The sequence below is a fragment of the Centroberyx gerrardi genome, chromosome 14, assembly GCF_048128805.1.
Source record: "Centroberyx gerrardi isolate f3 chromosome 14, fCenGer3.hap1.cur.20231027, whole genome shotgun sequence".
Taxonomy (NCBI): domain Eukaryota; kingdom Metazoa; phylum Chordata; class Actinopteri; order Beryciformes; family Berycidae; genus Centroberyx; species Centroberyx gerrardi.
In genome coordinates, this window is record NC_136010.1 from 10,563,802 (window position 1) to 10,583,623 (window position 19,822).

Sequence of the window (19,822 nt, forward strand, 5' to 3'; positions counted from 1 at the left end):
CAAGCCTGCTTCTATAAAATTCTAGTAATTGGCCTGATGAAACATCTATGCAACTTGAAATTTGTCTGAAACATTATACTCCATGCCTATGAGTGATATTAACTTGGCTATAACAAAGTAGAATAGACAAATCACGCCATGATAGGCTAACACAACAAAGACAGCAGTGTTAATGTCCTCACCTCTTTGCACATGGGCAAATCCGCATAAGCTGGAACAAAAAAGAGCCACAGAAAGTGGCTCAGGTGGATCGGGCCTCGCTGCATCGTCGCTTTCCCAGACTGCTGCTCTGCTGCTGGAGCTGAAACACCTGAGCCGCAGGTGGAGCTGCTGCCCGGAAGGGAGGAGGGGAGGAGGATACAGGGAGGTGACTGGATGAGGTGTCTGATTTTATTCTGATTGATCGCTTAAATGCTTCTCTGTAAACCCAGAATGCTCTTTATTTAATCAGTCTTCTATTATGGTCGTGTTTCATGTTTGAAGGCAACAGAAACGTGCTTATAAATGGTGCGGCAGTTGAGTGGATGGATTTGCTGACGCGTTGGTGAAGAGAGCCTTATAGCCTATTACTGTAACTCACGGGACATGTAATACCTTTACATTTTCACCACAGTTTCATACCCAAACAATATAATTTGAGAAATATAGTTCACACACCAGTAGTGCCATGCATTCTCTAAAATGTTAGTGTTGTTAAAACTGAGCAATACATTTCACGTTGGTGCCAGAAAGTAGATATGTTTCTTTGAGCTGGTGGAGGCTCATCTAAAAATGCACAATTATAGTCTGTTATAGCCAAATAATTAAGCATTTTCATATAGTCTAGACCTAGCGCTTGCTGCACTTTTTAGCGGTTTAGTCGTCGTGCAAACCCATTTTGGCTGCTGGTCTTTTTGATTTGCAAGCACAGAGTAGGCTATTTCAGTAGCTTATCTTGGCTGACAGGTAGTGGAGCCTTTAGGAAGTTGGTTATAGGGTAAAATGTAGCTGTATTTTTTTTTTATTTTTTTTTTTACTTCTTTCAAGATGTAAGTTGTCTGGTGTGTCTTTTGTGAGTCTTTGTGTAGTTTTAGCATATGGCCGGAAAAACAACAGTTTTGTTTTCATTTTCTACAGCTTCCACTTTAAACTTAACCTTCTTTATTTTCAATTTCAATTTGTGTTACTCACACTTGTTCGCCGATTATGGTTTTTATTTTGAAAGTTCTTACCGGAAGTTCTTGGTTGCTTAGAAACCAGGTTGTAAACATCCCAGGAGCAGCCACTACACCAAAAAGACATTTTCAGGGCATATGTTTTTTATTTCGTCCCAAACTTCGTGTTGACGTTAAAAATGTCAAAGCGTGATCCATTTCCCTTCCCAAAACTGGAGAACTACTATTCGTTCACCGGGTTCAAGCAGCAGCAGGTGGGTCTTGTTTGATACCATTTGATATTTTGTTAATCTAACAGTTAACCTACCTGCAAAAATATATTGCATTTAAAATAGCTGTTTCAAAATACACAAAAATGGTCAAATAATAGCCTATATTTGCACATGTAGATTACCTTTATTCCAAATATATAGGCTACTGGACATTAGAAGTTTTACATAACTGTTGTTGCAAGTAGGCCCAGTTACGATGGCCACCCAAAATATAATTTGGATGACGTCATCTACATGTAGAAATATTTTTTTTGTCCAGTTCTGTATATCTTGAAACACATTTCTAAATATATTCTGAAGAATATGTGAAATGTATTTTTACATGTAGAATGTACAATGTATTTTTCTACATGTTTGTGACTTATGGCTAACTGTGAGTTTAAGGTTAACGTTAATGTTATCTGTAGTTAGGTCACTCAGTAGGCAAAAATTAAAAAATGAACATTTTTGCACTATATCTAGTCTATAACAATTGGGATTTCATTCTAAAACAATATATATACTGTGGGAAAATGCTGCTACCTAAAATGTATCTTCATCTGAAATTCAATATTTCAAAGAAATTAAGCACAATATAATGTAACCCATCATGTGATTTACTTTCATGCCAACAATCATTTTGTTCTGTACTTTTTTCAAATGGTGTATATCATGTTTTGTTCATAATTTTGGGAGTACATTAATTTGTTCTCCCTTTCCCACTGAGCAGAAAGAGCCATATGATAACCCAACTCACATCGCCCAAACTGAGGAGCCCTGGAGTCGCCTCCATGACACAGCAACTATGTCCAGCACCCGGCGCAGTGTCATGCATTATGACCAAGAGGTGATGTTAACCTTCACGTATCACTTATGGAGTCAGAGCTACATCTCAAGGGAAACACACCCTCAGTACATCTAATGCGATGCTCTTTTCTCCACCCCAGGCTCCAAACGACAGCCTGGACTTCCATCTGAAATCCATCTACGATCACCACAAAGAGTTCCTGAGGAGCAAGAACCAGACTTTATACCAGAGGGAGACCGTCTCTGAGGACCAGGGGTGGGTGCTGGGGCTCAGGAGGGAGTCGTCATGTAATGTAAACCTCATGGACCTACAATTTAACCTGTGTCAATAATTACTTTACAGGCGGACACTGAAAACCTACGAAAAGCTGGAAGTCCCACAAAATGATCTGGGGAAAGAGATCAGAGTGTGGGTCAACTCACAGAAATGCTCCATTTACAGCATTGAGGGAACCATAGGTAAAGTTCAGTTACATGGCTATGATAGTGTGTGTGTGTGTGTGTGTGTGTGTGTGTGTGGAAAAGTGCTGAAACAAACCTAATACTTCTGAATCAAATCCCAGCAAAAGCCTAATGGAATCTGACTCTAACCCTAACTCTCTATCTAAGCCGAGGAGAATTTGACTCTATCTTAAGCAAGGTGTGTCCCAAATAATAATACAATGTCCTTTCTCCCCCACCCCCCCCCACCCCCCCCCACCCCCCCACCCCACCCCACAGAGTCTCATCACAACGCCTCTACAAACAGAGGCTACTCCAGGAAGCATGACGGTGGCTTCTACTCAACATGAAGCTTCCCATACTACTGTCTCTACAAATAAAGTAGTTCCTTGACAGCATATTTGTATACTGCTTGTGTTTCTGCCAATGCCAAACAGACAGAAAATGTAATGCTTACCAATGCTGACAGTTAAGAAATGTGAAAGGAAACACTGGGGGGGAACAGGGAGAAGGATGCTGCCTCCACACTAAGAGAAGCCAGTGACACACATTTCAGAATCACTTTTACCTCTACATTTACTTGTTTAAAGGTAATTGACTTCCATTGGCTTCCATAGCACAATATAATCATTGTTTGCAGGTAATGTTTTCTTCTGTACAGATTGTCACAGGAGTCAGGGGCTTTTAGGGAATTTAATTTTTCAGTCTTCATTCATATTCAACCACAATGCCTCATTTAACAAAGGCGCCTGCCTACTTTTTCTCCTCCCCGTATTCCTATGGCAAGTACATTTGATTAAAATACCATGGGTGTATGCTACATGTCATAGCTCCCCACTTTTGCTCTTACACCTCTGTATATATGTACCTTCCTGAAATTATCAATAGTTTGGCCTTTGAGACTTACTGTAAACTGCTCTCTGTAATGAAGCAGCGTTCAAGGAAAGTTTATCAAGCATAATGTTGATCTTTGAAATATATCTTAACAAAGCCATTTAGGACTGCACAACTGAAAGGAAAGAGATTCAATATTTATAAACATTTTGTATTATCACAACATCATCTCGTTGCATTACAAAATGTGCAATGTGCAAATGATGAAAGACCAGATGGGCTCTATGTGTATTTCTTTTCATGGCAAACTTAATTTATCTCCTCATCCCATTTGAACTAGTAACAAAATAACACTGAATAAATAATCTCAGAACATTAACGTCTGGCTCTATTAAGGCCTCTGGTTGTACAGAAAAGGGAAGGGGGACACTTTACATCCAAATACTTCAGACACTCAAACATTTTAGAAAAATCAGAAGCTTTCTTTAACAGTTTCATATACACTACCTGAAATAAAACGCCTAAAAATAAACGCTCTATCCTTGAACTGATGAACAGCAGTGTCACTTTTTCTGTTTCACATTTCGAAATGACTGAACGGAAAGCAAACTGAACCCAAGAAATGTCTTGGCAGGCCGGTGGATTCAGGCCCTGGCTTTCCTGCGGATACACTGCCTAATGAAAGCCTTCTCGTCCCACTGGCTGGGGGGAAGCATGTGGGCGCCGTTATGGACACACAGGATGGTCATTTCCTCAGCATACTGTAGATTCTGCAGGAGCTGAGGACGAACAACGGGAGAGCGAGTTCAGGGAGACGAAGAGCACAGACTCACAGACAAAACATTACAGCAGATAGATAAGCATACGCACTTAAATCAGCCTCGACCTCTCTTACTGAACAGTCACTCATTAAGAGGTACAAACACTCACTTTGGGTGTTATGAAGAAGTACTGGGATGTCGTCTCTTTGCACGCCGTGCGCACCACAATATCAAAGACCCTTCTCTCATTTATAGGATCCATTCCCTGTGTAGAAAAGGAGACAGATGGTTTGAGTCGAGTCTACATGAGCAAGCAGGTGGCTATTAACTGCTGCTTTATTGCCTGTAGACATACAGTATGAGTGGGTGTCAGGGTGAAAAAATAAATAAATAATATAAAAATCAGTATTTGGACACCCTAAAATATTGCTAAGAGGTAGGTGTGTGGGTTCACGTTTAAGTGTGATTATCTTCATGTGTGCAACATGTCAAACATTTAATCGAGGTTGTTCTGCAATTTGTTATGTTATGTTCCTTGACTGCAGGGAGGGATTACTCAAGTCAGGTTATGGTCGCAACTCATTTGTCTGTGTGATTTGTCTTGCTCTTGCTTTTTGTGCAGGTGCTCAGGTTATTTTTTTTTGCCCAAAACAGACTAATCTCAAAGGATTATATTTAAACCACAAAATAGACTCTTTAATTTTTGTGTGCTGTATTCTGTAGAAAAAGATAGATTGAACAGACCGCTTGAACTATTAAACTTTTTTTATGCATACACACTGTTTATTTATGAGCAACAGATGTTTGATTTGTCCTAGTCTTATTGGTGAGTTAGTATTATCGAAATGGAAAAGCTGGTGTGTGTGTGTGTGTGTGTGTGTGTGTGTGTTACCTGGTTGATCTCATCCACCACTCTGAAGGGGCAGCGGTTGAGCTCCTGCAGGGCCATGAGGTAGAGCATGGTGGAGACGCTGCGCTCCCCTCCGCTCTGGTGGTGCGCCGTCAGCTCGTGCAGCTGGGTGCTGCTGTGGAACTTCACCCGGATACGGATCCCGTACTTGTCATACTCCTCCTGCAGTGGACAGACTACAGTCATTTAAAGGAATAATGACTAAGATTTTTACCACCCCACAGCACAAAATGAGCATAATATATCTGCAGGGGGGGTGTTGATCAGCACCAGTGACTCAACAATTCCTTGCTTTCAAACCTCACTTTCCACTTCATACTCTCTGAGTTGGAACAAACACTCCCCACCCATTGGAATTGAAATACACTCCCAATAATCCATCCCTTCATCTACTCCCATTTTCAACTTCTCAATGATTAACCTCGTTCTCAAGCCAAAAAAAGGAAATGATTAATAATAACATTAATGTGACTGTGAAATACCAATAATTAAATCTAATGATAGCTTAAATGAATAACAAGTTATGAACAATACTCATATAAGGTTTAGAGCTGCAACGATTAATCGATTAGTTGTCAACTATTAAATTAATAGCCAACTATTTTGATAATCGATTAATCGGTTTGAGTAATTTTTTAAGAAAAATAAGTCAAAATTCTCTGATTCCAGCTTCTTAAATGTGAATATTTTCTGGTTTATTTACTCCTCTATGACAGTAAACTGAATATCTTTGGGTTGTGGACAAAACAAGACATTTGAGGACGTCATCTTGGGCTTTGGGAAACACTGATTGACATTTTTCACCATTTTCTGACATTTTATAGACCAAACAACTAATCGATTAATTGAGAAAATAATCGACAGATTCATCGACAATGAAAATAATCGTTAGTTGCAGCCCTAATAAGGTTACATGAAAAATGAGGAAGTTCCACTGAAATCATTCTTTGGCTATCAGATGTTTGGTGGACCAGTTTGGTGTTTGGTGTGTGTGTGTGTGTGTGTGTGTGTGTGTGTGCGCGTGTGTGTAGCCCTGTGTATCCATACCTCATTCTCGGAGTGCAGATCAACCTCTCCGGCACACTGCATGGAGCGGAAGAAATCACTGAACTTCTCATTGATCTGATCCACCAGCTTCTTCAGAGGAATAAGCCAGCGCTCCTTAGCCTGTGGCGGAGACAGAAACACACACACAGACACGCCAAAGTCAGGATACACACATCTATACAGAGAATGGGTATTTTACCTGTCATACCAGGAATGTGTGTGTCCTGATTAATGAGGGGAACTTACAACATATATGAACACCATCTAATATGCCTGCTTTATTAGTAGCCTACCATTGCAGCAGATGCAAATGCCATGTTGTAGTTTTTTAGAAGGCAGTACGAAGAGCAGCAAATACCTAAACATTACTTACAGATATTACAGTCATATTCCAGTGTTTTCTCTGCATTTACCCAGCAGCGGTGCCCACACAATCACCTGCACACACCCCAAAATGTGCCCCTACTGCTAGATAAATATAACAAAATGGAAAAGCATCAACCAGTCAGACCCAGAACCAAATTTCTCCAACCTCCCTCCAGCTTCTTCAAAAGACAATCCCAGAGGAGAGGAACCACCGCAGTAAAGTATTCGTGTACCTCTGATATGTTCTGCCGGTAGGCGTTCAGGGCGTTGCTCTTTTCCTCCAGCTCCTTATCCAGGTTTTTGATCTCCTGCTCTCTCCTGTTGTACTCGTCAACAACCTGGGAACCAGCGAAGGGAAGAGGATAAACATTTACGATTTGAGGGTGCATGCCGTGATGCATTCACACTCACAAAGAAATAGTAGACAAAATAAAGAGAAAGCTGACAATATACAGCATATCCCATTTGGTGAATGCTTTGAATACAATTTCAGTATGGGTGGCCCAAGCAGGAATCAAACCCTTAATCCTGACAGTATTGGAGCCATAGTCACAGAGCGATTGATGTATGTTTTAGGATTTCAGGTTTTTCAGATATTTGACTACAATTCTTGTCATAGCTTTTTACCCGAAGGACACCAGTTCAAATCCCATGACCGGATGCAAAAATCTGGGTAGGGAAATTGAAGTGCTGCTAACTGGCCAACAGTCGAAGTCTGAGGATGTATTGGGGTAACCTGTGTGTGTGTGTGAAACAAGGCATTGCTTAAAAAGCGCATGTGTGGTCCAATCATATTTCCCTGGCTAGCTTTAGAAAAAAGTCATTTCTAATAGAGAGATAACGTTTCCTGCTTTTTGTGTTCCAGATCACATCTCTAATAAGCTGGAGACATGGAGAAAACTTCACTGAATCCAATTACGACAAAGAGAGATAAAGCCCCCAGCTGAGTTTCCCTTACGTTCTCACTGAGGCCAGTGAAGCACTCCGCTCTGGACCGCTCCTCGTTCAGCATGGCATCGATCTCGTCCAGCGTGTCAGGAAGCTTGCTGAGAGCCTGAATGAGCAGAAAACAAGACTCAGTGACAGATTTTGTAAAAATACTGTGCATAATCAGTACTTACGTTTAGTTTTTGTGACCTAAAAAATGTAACTCCTGACATGTGACCTGACTGGCTCAAATGCAGGGCCAAATGGAGATAGCCAGAGAAAAGTCTGTGACTTTACCTTGCTGCCTACATGGTGGTTATAGTGTCACATAAACAAGCTGTGATTTCAATCCTGTTCTGCACCTTTTCAGTCCATCCTGACTCTGGAAAACCCTTCTTGGCTTTGCTGAGAAAATGAAACTGAAATGTAAGAATATAACGCTGTAAACGACCATCTATTTAAATGCTTTAGTCTATATTGTGGCAATACACAAGCCGGCAGGGTCCAAAATTTACACACCACCAAGCGCCAAGTGCCAAACCCCGGTAATTTGTCATTAGCAGATACATCAATAAGGTTCACCTGCTACACTGACCGGTAACTATACTGTTTTTGCCTGTTCTTAAACTTTAAAACTACGCTTTGCTATGCCGTCTTGTAATTTAATTCTGCTGCACTTCACGCAATCATCATAGTAAAATGAAATAGCATTGAAAACAGGTAGGATGACATATTTATAAGAAAAAGTCTATTAATAGTTTTTGGCCAGTAAAAAGTATTCTTGGCAGGTATTTTTGTAGTTTACCAGCCCTTGGCAGGAGAGCCAAAAAGTAAATTTTGGACACTGCCTGGTGGAACATCTTACAAAACAGCTGACAAGTATAATCTTTGGCCATGTTTTCATCGACAAAACTATCACTGTCACAAACACCTGTTTTCCTACCAAGATGATCATGTACTGTAATGGGATATCATTAATCATTGCTGCCCATATTTCTTTTTCTAGTTGGGTTAGAAGAAAGGGTATCTGAAACAGCAATTAGACCAAATGACACCAACACTCGCCATGGAAACAGATAAAGAAGAATTTCTTTAAGGAGGGGAATAGCCTGTTCCATCTATTCAGCAATACAAGAAACTCTGCTATGAATACTGACAGTGTGCAGGCCTGTGGGTACAGCCTCTCCAGGGACCATGTTACAGATCTCCCTGGCTCTCTGCATCAGGCCTTTGCAGGTTTCCGTCAGCTGGTGCTTCTTCTGCTCCAGCCGGCTGCATTGTTGCTGCAAGGACACATGAACGGTTAGCATCGGTCAATGATACAGAACGAGGAGTAAATCGAGAAATGCTAAAGTGTGAGCGTATATATAAATATGTGAGTAAGTTTGACTGCATCTGTGAATGTGAAACGTTATTGATCGACGATTCAGTGTTTTGCTCAAGGACACTTCAGTAGGGCGGATGTTTGCCGACACGGGGGCTTAAATCCTGGTCTTACCGTTGAAGGACAGTTCTCTCTAACCACTGGGGTATCCTGCCCTCCCAAGGATGGTGTGAATCTATATATGTGTAAATGTGTGTGTGAATCACTCACATCCAGGGTCTTGAGTTCAACGACGCCTTCTCTACAATCATTCTCCAGCTTGGTCTTCTCGGCAGTCAGACCCACCGTCTCCAGAGCCAGGTACACTTTCTCCATGCTCAGCTTGGCTCGCAGCTGCAGACGGATGGAGAGGAAAAGGGAATGGAGGGCAGAAAGTCAAGAGATAGATAAAGAGAGAAAAATGAAGTCAGAGGAAGACAAGTTTTAAAGGTTTTCATTTAATTCCCAGACATTAAGTTAAAAGAAAAAGCTACATCTTTGAAAATCCATGGTCAATATATCACAAATAGAGTCTTTCTCACTGTTTAAGCAACCGAGAGAGAGAGGGCAGAGAGACAGACAAAGAGAGAAAGACCATTAAAACACAGAAGGGAAGAAGATACAGAGAATGTGACCGAAAGAGAAAAAGAAAGCCCGAACATTTATGCAAGTATGAAAGGAAATCCAGGACGAGCCAGAAAAACAAAAGGCCACAAGACAATATTCACATTCACTACAACTTTAAACGTCAACCAACCACAGCTATCGGGTGTAATACAGTAGTATGTGGGTCCTTAGTTATAAGCCCCTTTATCCATACCTTCATCTGGGACATGAACTCTGTGACTATGGCCACTTTCTGGGAATTGACAGCTGAGATCTTTTCTTTGGTCTCTTCCTCGATCTTCTTCAGGTCTACACCCCCCTGCTCCATCTGCCTGAGACTACACACATGGAAAAAGGGAGGTCAGACCTATTCTTGTTACATAAAAGATTTCTGCATGTGGCTCTGTTGGCGTGAATGTAATTTTCTAATTCTCCAGGCTGCATGTGTTCATGAACAAACTTAACACATAGATAGAAGGATACCGTTGTGATCCGACGAGTCAGTGTTAGTGCAGGGAATTAACTTTTGGTAAAAAGTCAAAGGCGTATTCCCAATTTAGGCCATTGACTTATTACTTCAGACCAACCTGTCCTGCTTGGTGCTGATTTTCTGCTCCAGTTGTCTCTTCTTGCCCTTTAGTTCAGAGAGCTGCTTCTTCTCCGCCCGCAACTCATTGTCACGGCGGTCCAGTTCGGCGCCACGCTGCTGCAAGGCTCTCATCCGTTCATCAATGTCCCGTAACCTCACCTCACATGCCTGGCCACAGCAGAGGGTAAAGAATACCATCAAAAACTTTGGACATTTCAACCTAAAACCCATTTCAGTTCACTTAAGTAAGGAATGATGGGAAGTTGAAGAAAGAGGAATGAAACAGCCCTTCTGCACTCATTATGAGGACAGAAATAAAAAACACTTAGGTGGGACACAGATGACTTTAAACACCGCCCGTCTCTTCCTCACCCTCATCTGCTGCTCCAGCTGGCGTCTCTCCTCAGCATCCACAGCGATGGTGAGGTACTGGGAAGCATGCACTGTGGAGTTACTGGTGCTGATCTTGTTGGAGTAGAACGACCTCTTCACTGTGTACCGCTCCTCTGCTGTGTACAACACCTTGATGTAGGGCTCCTCAATCACCTGCGGGAAGGAAAACATGGACTAAGACATCAGGACTGACACAGACTCCCTTTCTATTCAGTAAATTCAAAACGAACATAATTAGAATTCCCACTTGACAGGTTGTAATAACTTCGCGCAAGATTTAATTTGCCCAACGTAAAATACTGTCCTGCATAAAACAGCTAATGAAACGTCAGTGATACTTGTAAGTGCAACTTTACATTTCAAACTTCCAAGCTAGATTTCTTCATGTTTAGGGGGAAAAAGTTGAATCTCGAATAACATTCACTTTCCTAATTTTCTGTTGTTCTGTTTTAAGAACCTTGAATAAAGTGGGAAGAGGAACGCACCGTTTTAATCATGGCTTTAGTCTGGGCCGTTCCCACAGGGACATCGTGCACCCTGTACTGGTGGCACAGGTAACTCATCACCTCATCAGGGGCGTCAAACATCTCCCGCAGGTAGGAGAAGAACCCAAAGCGCCTGGGGATAGATTCAAGATTTTATTTATTGTCTGCAAGGGGGAAATCTGTTTCAGATACAATACATGCACAGTGATAAAACACTGAATCAAAGTAATGAAATGATTAAAAAAAAATAATAATAAAAAAATAAAACACACAAAGAACAAAGGACACATTTGAATTTGATAATAGAGTCGGTAACTGATGATAACTAAACAGACAACATAACAACAACATAACATAACATGACCTGGGTCTGCCTATCATTTACATATTTCTAAGATACATCTTGCTTCACAAATCTAAAACAGACAAAAGAGTTGTTGACTATGAACTCAACACAACTATCTCTGATATACCAGTAGTTACACTTTGACATTAATAAACAGAACATAATTAAGAAGTTTTCTCTCACCTCAGGGACTCGATGCGTCGGGACGCATCCCGGTTAGAACACGACTCCTCCGGAGCAGAGATGGAGTTCACCTTCAAGTTCATCTTGTCACGGACCTGAGGGTCAGGACAGACGAAACTGAATTTCTTACTTGGGGGCGAAGCCTGAAAAAGTTTCTACTGAGACGCTGACTTGGGGTCACTAATATTTAAAACTAAAAATCCACCATAAAAGTAAATTTAGATGTTATTTTGTATGATCTACGAGAGCTTAGTTGACATTTGTGAATGTGAACAACTTTCTCCCAAAAGCTAAACACAAGGCAGTGCAGGCCAGTTAGCGATCGCATCAAGCGACACTCTCTGGAGCCACAAAGTCTGTTGTTCATCGTCATTTGAGCAGCTCCATAAAGTGACTTCTTGATGACAACACAGATTAAAGTCTGTGGTTGCTACCTTTGCAAGTGAGTTGTCCACAAATGCTGATTGAACCGTTTTAAAATGATAGGAATAATGAATTCTATAGAATGAGAATTAAAGTGGATTTTCCCTATAAGGTTAGGATTTGGCTGCAGGTAAACTGAACCCCAGTCAGACTCCACATGTCAATCATAATGTCCAGCGCTCTGACCTCCATCATGAACTTCTCCGTGTCGTCTTTCCTCTGGAAGACAAAGGCCCGCAGGTCATGGAAAGGGATGTGGCTCTCCACATACTTAGCAAAGCGATGGTCCCTTACATTAATCTGAGGAATAAGGGAAAGATGGATATTAGGGCTGCACAATCAATACAAGACACATCACAATCGCAATATTGATTATTGCCTTATACAAATTATAAGAGGCTTTGATTTCATTTTTCTGAAGGGAAGGTGTCTCAGCAAAGTCAACAGATCAAGCTGTAGCTCAGAGAAAATCTCTCATTTTACCAAAAAAAAAAAATCCTAACCCATAGATTCTTACATCCCCCCCATCCTTTCTTCTTGGAATATCAATATGAGTTTAACACACTGTTCACTCAGACTCACCACTAGCATCATGGGCTCATAGACATTTCCACTGAAAAGGTCTCGGTTTTGCCTGAGCCACTGGAGGGCGGTGTGCGTGTCCCTGTGTCGTCCCCTCAGCTTCTCCTCTTTGGCCTTCATCATGTTGTTCATGTCATTGAGCTTTCTCGCCAACACTGGCAACAAAAACACACATCACCAACATTAACTACAATGTGTGCTCCTCTCCCACAATATGAAGCATCGATTATGTGGTGTTGTATTAATCCATGTGCACAGCATGGGACTAACACTGCCAGGGTTACAGTAAGGTGCTTTGGATAAAAGCAACCAATGGCATAATCTATTCTGAATTTTTGTTTTGAATTTATTTTGGTTACTGTGATGCACTAAGCTGGCGTTCAAACTTGACACTGATTGTAAATATGGTTGATTTGTACTTAGCTGTATGTTATATTTGCTTCGAGAAATAATCAAATGGGAGTATAATGCTCAGCTAATGTTGTAGTAGTAAGTCAGCCAATACAGTCTCATTAGCTTATAGTTAATAGAGTAAAAGTGCCTGAACAAAGATACTGTGCTTGCTAACTGAAATGACAACAAAAATGCAGCCAAAATGTCTCTGCACATACACACACAACTGAAAATACAGCAACACTTATGGATTGAACAGAGGAATAATTAAAATTTCGCACACTGTCCACTAAACTGTACATCATGTGACCTGGTGAGTGACAGCTGTTACGGTGTGTGTAAAGCGCTCACTTATGGACTCGGCAGTGAGGTTGTCCTTGTCCCTGCGCAGGTCGGCCCTCTCTCCCTCCACCCTGGCCTTCTCCTCCTGGATGCTCCTCAGCTCGGCGTTGACAGCGTCGATCCGCGGAGCCATATCCGGCTGGTCGCCAACGTTGGCGAGCTCCGCCTTCAAGTCGGCAATTATCCGTCTGGTGTTACTGATTCGCTTCTGGTGGTCTTCCTCCTCCATCTGCTTCAGCCTCAGCACCTGTTTAATATCCTCAATCTGTAGAGATGAAGAGGGAGAATCATCATTCAATATGAAAGCCACACTGCTACAGATCAAGTAACAACAGTAAAAATCAGCAACTGTAAACATTTGAAGTAGGGATGCATGATAAATGACAATTATTTTAGTCGATTTGAGTTGAACATCTGTTATTTCCTTATTACAAAGCTAGAAACAGATGCAGTGGTCTACTAGATATTGTTCATTAGAAGGAATATATAATTATTATAATAGCTGGAATAATTTAGGCCATTTTCAAAAGTTAATTTACTGTCATTGGTTGGTTGTCATTGGATAGCTGTATTTTTTCAGCAACTTCTGAAAAATACATATTCATACTCATATGACATGAGTGAACAAGAATAGTTTAAAATGAACTAATATGAAATATAAAATGAATACCAAAACTTGAATAGCTCAAAATATATTCAATAGCAATACTTCAATAAAATGTATTATTATTAATTACTATTTATAAAGCACTTTACAAAATAAAGTCAGGTGCTGTTTTTGAAGGCACTGTCAGGTGTTGAAGCTGAGAGTGGGGTGCATTTGGTGTGTACGGTCATGTTTCACACATTAGAAATGGGTTTAAGTTCCCCCTTAAAATGTTCCCATCACTCTTACATAAGAAGCCACGAATCAGAAACCGACTTTTCACGAAAAAGCAAGAAAAGCTCTTGTTATTACAAGAAAGATCTTGTTCAAGCAAGGAAATCTGGCGATTTTATTTTTTCAAGATGAATGCAATATGCCTCCGTATGTTCCCAAGTCTACAAGAAGGGTCGTCCATATGGGATGACAAGGCTCCCATCAGTGTTGCTGTAGTTTTCCAACGTCTGAGTAGAAAAGCAGAGTCTCACCTCTTTGTGTTTTCGGTCCAGCTGGTCCTGTTTCTGTTTGCACTTCTGAGAGGCTTCTTTGATGTTGGTAGTCTGGAAAACATCAAGCTCATCCTCATCATCATCATCATGCTATCAAGAACATATCTAATTACAGTATCCAATTCTACAGTATCAATATGTAGAAGAGAATAAAAAAAAAACCTCGCCTCAATTTTTTGTGAGGTTATTAAACTTACTTTCTTTAAGTTTCTAATTAATTTTGATCAACTTTTTCACGTTCACTGTACACTTATTCAGGAAATAAGCAGACTCTAAGGTAAATAGCTCATTAGAGTCTCAAGTGTGTGTGCTGTAGTGCATTACATTATTTCCTGATTCAATTATAACGCACTCAGAATTCACAAAACGTCCTCATGATACCCAATTAAGCTTTTTATACAACCATTCAAATAGAGTGTTATCTAATTTAGAGCTATCTGTTGAGGGCTAATGGCTAGGCCTCTCAAGTACTCCAGTATAAATACACATGGATCATCAAGGTACTTCTCTAGCAAGGTCCCAGTCTCCCTTTATGCCTTTTACCATTACAAATGTAATAAATTCTTACCATTTTACAACCTGTTGACAGCGGAAACATGTATTTAAAATGTGACAGACTGTTGCTCAACCTGCCCCCCCCCCCAAAAAAACAACTGCAATTCCAGCACAACCATCCTAACGTTATGATATGAATATCCAAATAATAGCCATTCTTAAACTGCAACACCAAGAACCAGAATTACCCCGACCCTACACCTCTACAGAAACACTGTCCATATCTGCTGTATTAGTCTCTGTGGTGAAAATGCTGACTTGTGGGCCTGTAACACAAGACTTGCTCACTGACCTTAGCCTTTATTTGTGCCTCGATGGGCTTCAGTTGGTTGTCGATCAACTGGATCTTCTTCAGCATGGGTGACTGGGCCTGCTTCAGGGTGGTGAGCTGCTGCTTGGCCTTGTCACGCTCCTTCTTCACACCCTCAAGCTCCGTACGGGCCGTCTCGTACTCCTGGGAACAGAGGGAAACACAGCCGGAGTTACTCTCTGACCACACTATGTTGTATTTTTCTGCTCTCTTTCTCTCCCTCTCTCACACACACACACACGCACACAAACACACACACACAGTGTTTCATCTAGACCACTCACCACCCACGGTTTCTTCTTCTCAAGCAACTCGATCATGTCCAGATGCCTCTTCTTTTCGTAGTAACGATTCACGTCATGTTTGTTCCTCTCGTTCCTCTGCTTGGTCTTCTCCAGGAAGCTGGTCTTCTCCTTTACTATGTTCTAATAAACAACAAACCATCAGCAACACTGAAAAACCTGGAAGAATCTGTGCTCTGTAATAAACTATTACATTTTTTGATATGCAGAGAACAAAGTTAAGAACTGTGTTGATGTTTTGTTAAAAACATCAACACAGTGTACTGCGTGTAGAGTGGCGGCAGACAAATAGAGGTCACAGGAATACCGCTCCGCCTAGACTTTAATTGACAAAAAAAGACATTTTAAAATTTTGATTTATTCAATATTAAGCTAGACCGTTTGTAAAATGTATTAATTCAATGAAAATGTTTAATTAAAAAGTTATTTGATTTTTTTTTTCTCTAACTGTCTGCCCTTGTTCCACTACAGCTCCATTACATTTGCCCAAGGGTGCCATCCCATTACTCATGTGATTTTAGAGCACGGTTGGTTACACCCTGAATCAACGCCCGAAGCCAGCCGCCACTCTTGAACTGCTGCCTGTTCCCAAATAAGCTGCATGTTCACCTCCAGTTCTCGTTCTTTGCTGCGGAAGTTCTTGAGCTCACAGTGATACTCGTACATCTCCGGCGGGCCCACTGACTTCTCTGTGGCCTCCAGCAGCTCGATTTTGGACATCTTGGCAAACTCACCCACTTTCTCCTGCAGGGACAAATCAGTCAAATCAACAGAGAAAGAAACAGTAAGACAAGACTTAAAATATCAAAGAAATTTAGAATTTTGCCTCCTTGCTTTTAAGGAAGGATATGTATGGGCAGACAAATAACAATGGGGAATGCCTGATGTAGAGAAGATATGGTGTAATAAAAATAATAATAATAATAATAATAATAATAATAATAATCTTTATTTGTATAGCACCTTTCTTAACAAGGTTACAAGGTGCTTGTACAAGTAAAAATAAAGTAAAATACAGATAAAATGAAGTTTAAAAACATTAACATAATGCAAATACACAACACCAATAACCAGTGGTACCAAAACAATAAGAGAAAACAATTATAAACAAGCAACAAGCATAGAAGAACTGGAATTGTACATAGACTGTAAATACAAGTGCACCAAGCTGCTGCCTTAAGAGATTAAAAAATACTTTTTATAAAAAAAAGCCTTTTTATAAAATAAGTCAGAGCAAAAATATCAGAGCAATACAATTTAGATCAATAACATGGCCAGTTCAATTATATTTGACTATTCTATAGTATGTCTGCAGAATTATTTATGTATAATTGTATCTTTCAACACAATTAATAATCAGAATTTGGTGACTGAAAAAATTTGTTCTGAATAATTAAATTAAGAACTACCTATTTTATCAAATACTGAACTCCCAGTTACATTCCTCAGGCAATCACAATGAGTGCTGTGACCATTCACATGCACTGAGTGCACATTGTGCAACTTACTCATATCTATTCACATCCACCTTCCCAAGTGACTAAACAAGCATGAGCATATCACACAGTAATACTGAGCTGAACAAGCTGCTTTTGAGACAGACAAGTAGCCCAGTGCTCAAACTCCAGATCTAGAATAGTGAATGGTGGCATTTTCAGTCCACACCTGGAATAAGAAACAATGACAGACAAATCTGTCCTCCAAGTCCAAACACTGAAACATTGTTTCAATAGGGAAAAAATGGAGGATCATCTGTCATCAAAAAATATTTCTCTTACAAATCAGATGACATCAAGCAAGTGCAAAATTGTGCAAACTATGCCTTGAGGTTGTTGCTGCACCTCAGAGTAATACAATTTCTTGAATCACCACAAAAATCATCTATTATGAGTGCTTGAAGGCAAAAGCTGCTGCAGTCCTCTCCCTGCTGCACAATCATCTATAACTGCTACACTGAAAATCCATCTGTGAGAACTTAATGCTGGACTGTTTTAGAGGAAGGACTGGAAGGGAAAAAAGTCAAGATGCAAAAATGTAATAAAATAACTTTGTTCCCAAACGTGAGGCTAATGATCAAGATTATTGGTTGTGATCATGTTACTGGCAAAATAATTGGGTTCGTCAGTACTTGTAGGGTGTTTATGTTTACAGTACTGTCACACAGTATGTCTTGCCAATTAAACCATTGTACTGAGCAAATGAAAGGGATTCTGATTAACCATAACTGTGCAGCCTTTCTCTACAGTAATACACACCTGAGGCAGAAACTGGCAGAGGTTGCTGACTTGGATGTGTAAGGCCTTGACCACCTCCTCCACTGCCTTCTGGCTGGAGTGTCTTCCATTCAGCATCCACACAGACTGGTTGTTCTCCATGTAGATCTCTCTGTTAATCACCACATTACCACCATTCTTGTACCTGGGAATATAAAATGGAGTTTCATTCCAAAATTAGATACATCCAGCATTTGGAAAATGGGATAAAATGTCACAATTATTCCAGGCATGAAAATATGGCTTTTATAATTTATTTGCCATGTTTATAACTCATAGAATGTATCTGCCATCTCAAACCTTTGCTGGCATAATAGTGTCATCTTTTCAGATGCAATTGTCTGTATTTTTAAAATAGTAATGATTACCAGAAAAAATGTCCTATTTCCTAAATAAATTCATAGTGTTTTGGAATAAAACCCCTCGTAAATCAGTGGGGCTTCACCTGTTAGCTTATTATAAGTAATGTGACTATGTGTATCTGTAAATTGTGAGTGTAACAAGACTTACAGTTCAATCTCAATAAATCCATTCCTGCAGCCGCGCTTCACATAGAGCCCGACCTAACAGAGAGGTAAAACAATCCTTATAAGCAAGTCATCATAGGCCATCATCAGAACATGTTCAGAGTATCTGCCAACTGCTTCAACACTGTAGTACTCTGCCATTTACCTTGTCCCCTCTGCACAGGATAGCAGTCCTGCCAGCCAGACCCAGACATATGGCACACACGATACTGGATTTGCCAGTTCCATTGGCCCCAACGATCATGTTCAGGTTAGGTCCAGGATACACCACAGAGTAGTCGTATGTCCTGTCAGAGTACAGTACAGAGTTTTAAGATATAGACAAGAGTAGAAGAGAAGAACTAAGTCATCTCTTCCTGCTGTCATGGTCGGGAACAGTGAAAATGTATGAAGAGGAGTTTGAGGAAAGAGGGAAACTAACTGGTCAAGTGGTTAGAGAGACCTACGTTCAAGCACTTTGGCAACAAGCATCCACCCTGCTGAAGTGCCCTTGAGCAAGAGCTGGTCTGTAGCTGAGCCTGACCTCCCCTTAGTGTTGGTAAATAAAGAGACTTTCCCAACGGTAACCAATAAAATATGACATCATTTTATCCACCAGCTAACATATTCGGTGTATTCCGACATTCATCTGCCACTGTCCATATTTTACCTGCTAATTTGAACCCACCTGAAAAACTGAACTACATTAGCTACGTTAGGTTTTAGCTATCTGGGTTATCATAGGTTGTTAAGGGTACGTTAACGTTAATGACTTTATAGTCCTGGTTTATTTTGAACTCTATATAGCCGATAGACTACATATCCCTCTGGACATTATGTGCACTATGGACCAAAAAATATGTCCTACACAGCTTCTTGCAGGACAGTGCCGACTGGTTGGAACAACTGAAGTGAAGTGCCCTACGTTAGCTAACTTTTAGCTAGCTAGTGGGTGTTTGTCCTTACTTCCATGCTTATAAAAGTATCCTGATAGCTTACCAGCTAACGCTAGGAAGCCAGTTTACTAGCTTAGCAGGCTAGTTAACACCAGCTGCGGGTATGCCTGTTACGTTATGTTTTATGCTGCTAATAACAGACACAAGTCGTAAGTTTATTTGACTGACAGCTCTTGAGCTAACTGGAGGACTTACAGAAAGTTTTTCATTGTGATGCGAAGTATGGATCCCTCCACAAAACGACCCGACGATCCCTCTCCACCGACTGCATCGTGCTGGCTGCCCGTGAACATGCTCGGTACATTATTAGAGGTTTGAGAGCTACTATTAGTGACATGACTTGTTTGCTTTCTTTTGCTAGGCTCAGCCATGGTGGAACTCTGTCTCGAGGACAGAGGGAGTGAGGTTTGCCTTCGCGCGCCTCACCCAGTGATTGTCGATTGCTGATTGGACAACATGGGTCACGTGTGTACACAAAAAACACGTCGCTGCCGGAACCGAAGGAAGGGAATTTGGGGAAGGGGTTTAAGGATAATTTATGTATCATTCATTTGGAGATTTTAAT

At 40.7% G+C, this 19,822-nt stretch overlaps 2 protein-coding genes across 3 annotated transcripts; one reads left to right on the top strand and one right to left on the bottom strand.

Annotated features, from left to right (window-relative positions):
- The first annotated feature begins 1,333 nt into the window (after window positions 1–1,333).
- Window positions 1,334–3,003, top strand: cfap276 (cilia and flagella associated protein 276). The gene is made up of 5 exons (XM_071919932.2): window positions 1,334–1,408; window positions 2,136–2,252; window positions 2,353–2,468; window positions 2,556–2,671; window positions 2,933–3,003. The coding sequence occupies exons 1-5, from the start codon at window positions 1,334–1,336 to the stop codon at window positions 3,001–3,003; spliced, it is 495 nt and encodes a 164-aa protein (XP_071776033.2).
- Window positions 3,004–3,269: 266 nt separating this feature from the next.
- Window positions 3,270–19,632, bottom strand: smc5 (structural maintenance of chromosomes 5). Of its 2 annotated transcripts, XM_071919893.2 has the most exons (24): window positions 19,453–19,632; window positions 18,468–18,609; window positions 18,306–18,358; window positions 17,778–17,940; window positions 16,132–16,266; window positions 15,505–15,645; window positions 15,203–15,364; window positions 14,335–14,406; window positions 13,213–13,468; window positions 12,469–12,623; window positions 12,073–12,186; window positions 11,464–11,558; window positions 10,935–11,067; window positions 10,429–10,602; window positions 10,055–10,224; window positions 9,682–9,805; window positions 9,093–9,215; window positions 8,656–8,781; window positions 7,530–7,625; window positions 6,805–6,909; window positions 6,206–6,325; window positions 5,141–5,320; window positions 4,418–4,513; window positions 3,270–4,266 (listed from the first exon to the last, which is right to left on the bottom strand). In XM_071919893.2, the coding sequence occupies exons 1-24, from the start codon at window positions 19,626–19,628 to the stop codon at window positions 4,132–4,134; spliced, it is 3,246 nt and encodes a 1,081-aa protein (XP_071775994.2). In that variant the 5' UTR covers window positions 19,629–19,632; the 3' UTR covers window positions 3,270–4,131. The 2 variants fall into 2 exon arrangements, with proteins under 2 accessions (XP_071775994.2, XP_078144663.1); XM_078288537.1 differs by lacking the exons at window positions 18,306–18,358; window positions 18,468–18,609; window positions 19,453–19,632 and having other exon boundaries at window positions 3,272–4,266; window positions 16,132–16,263; window positions 17,776–17,794.
- Between the last annotated feature and the right edge of the window lie 190 nt (window positions 19,633–19,822).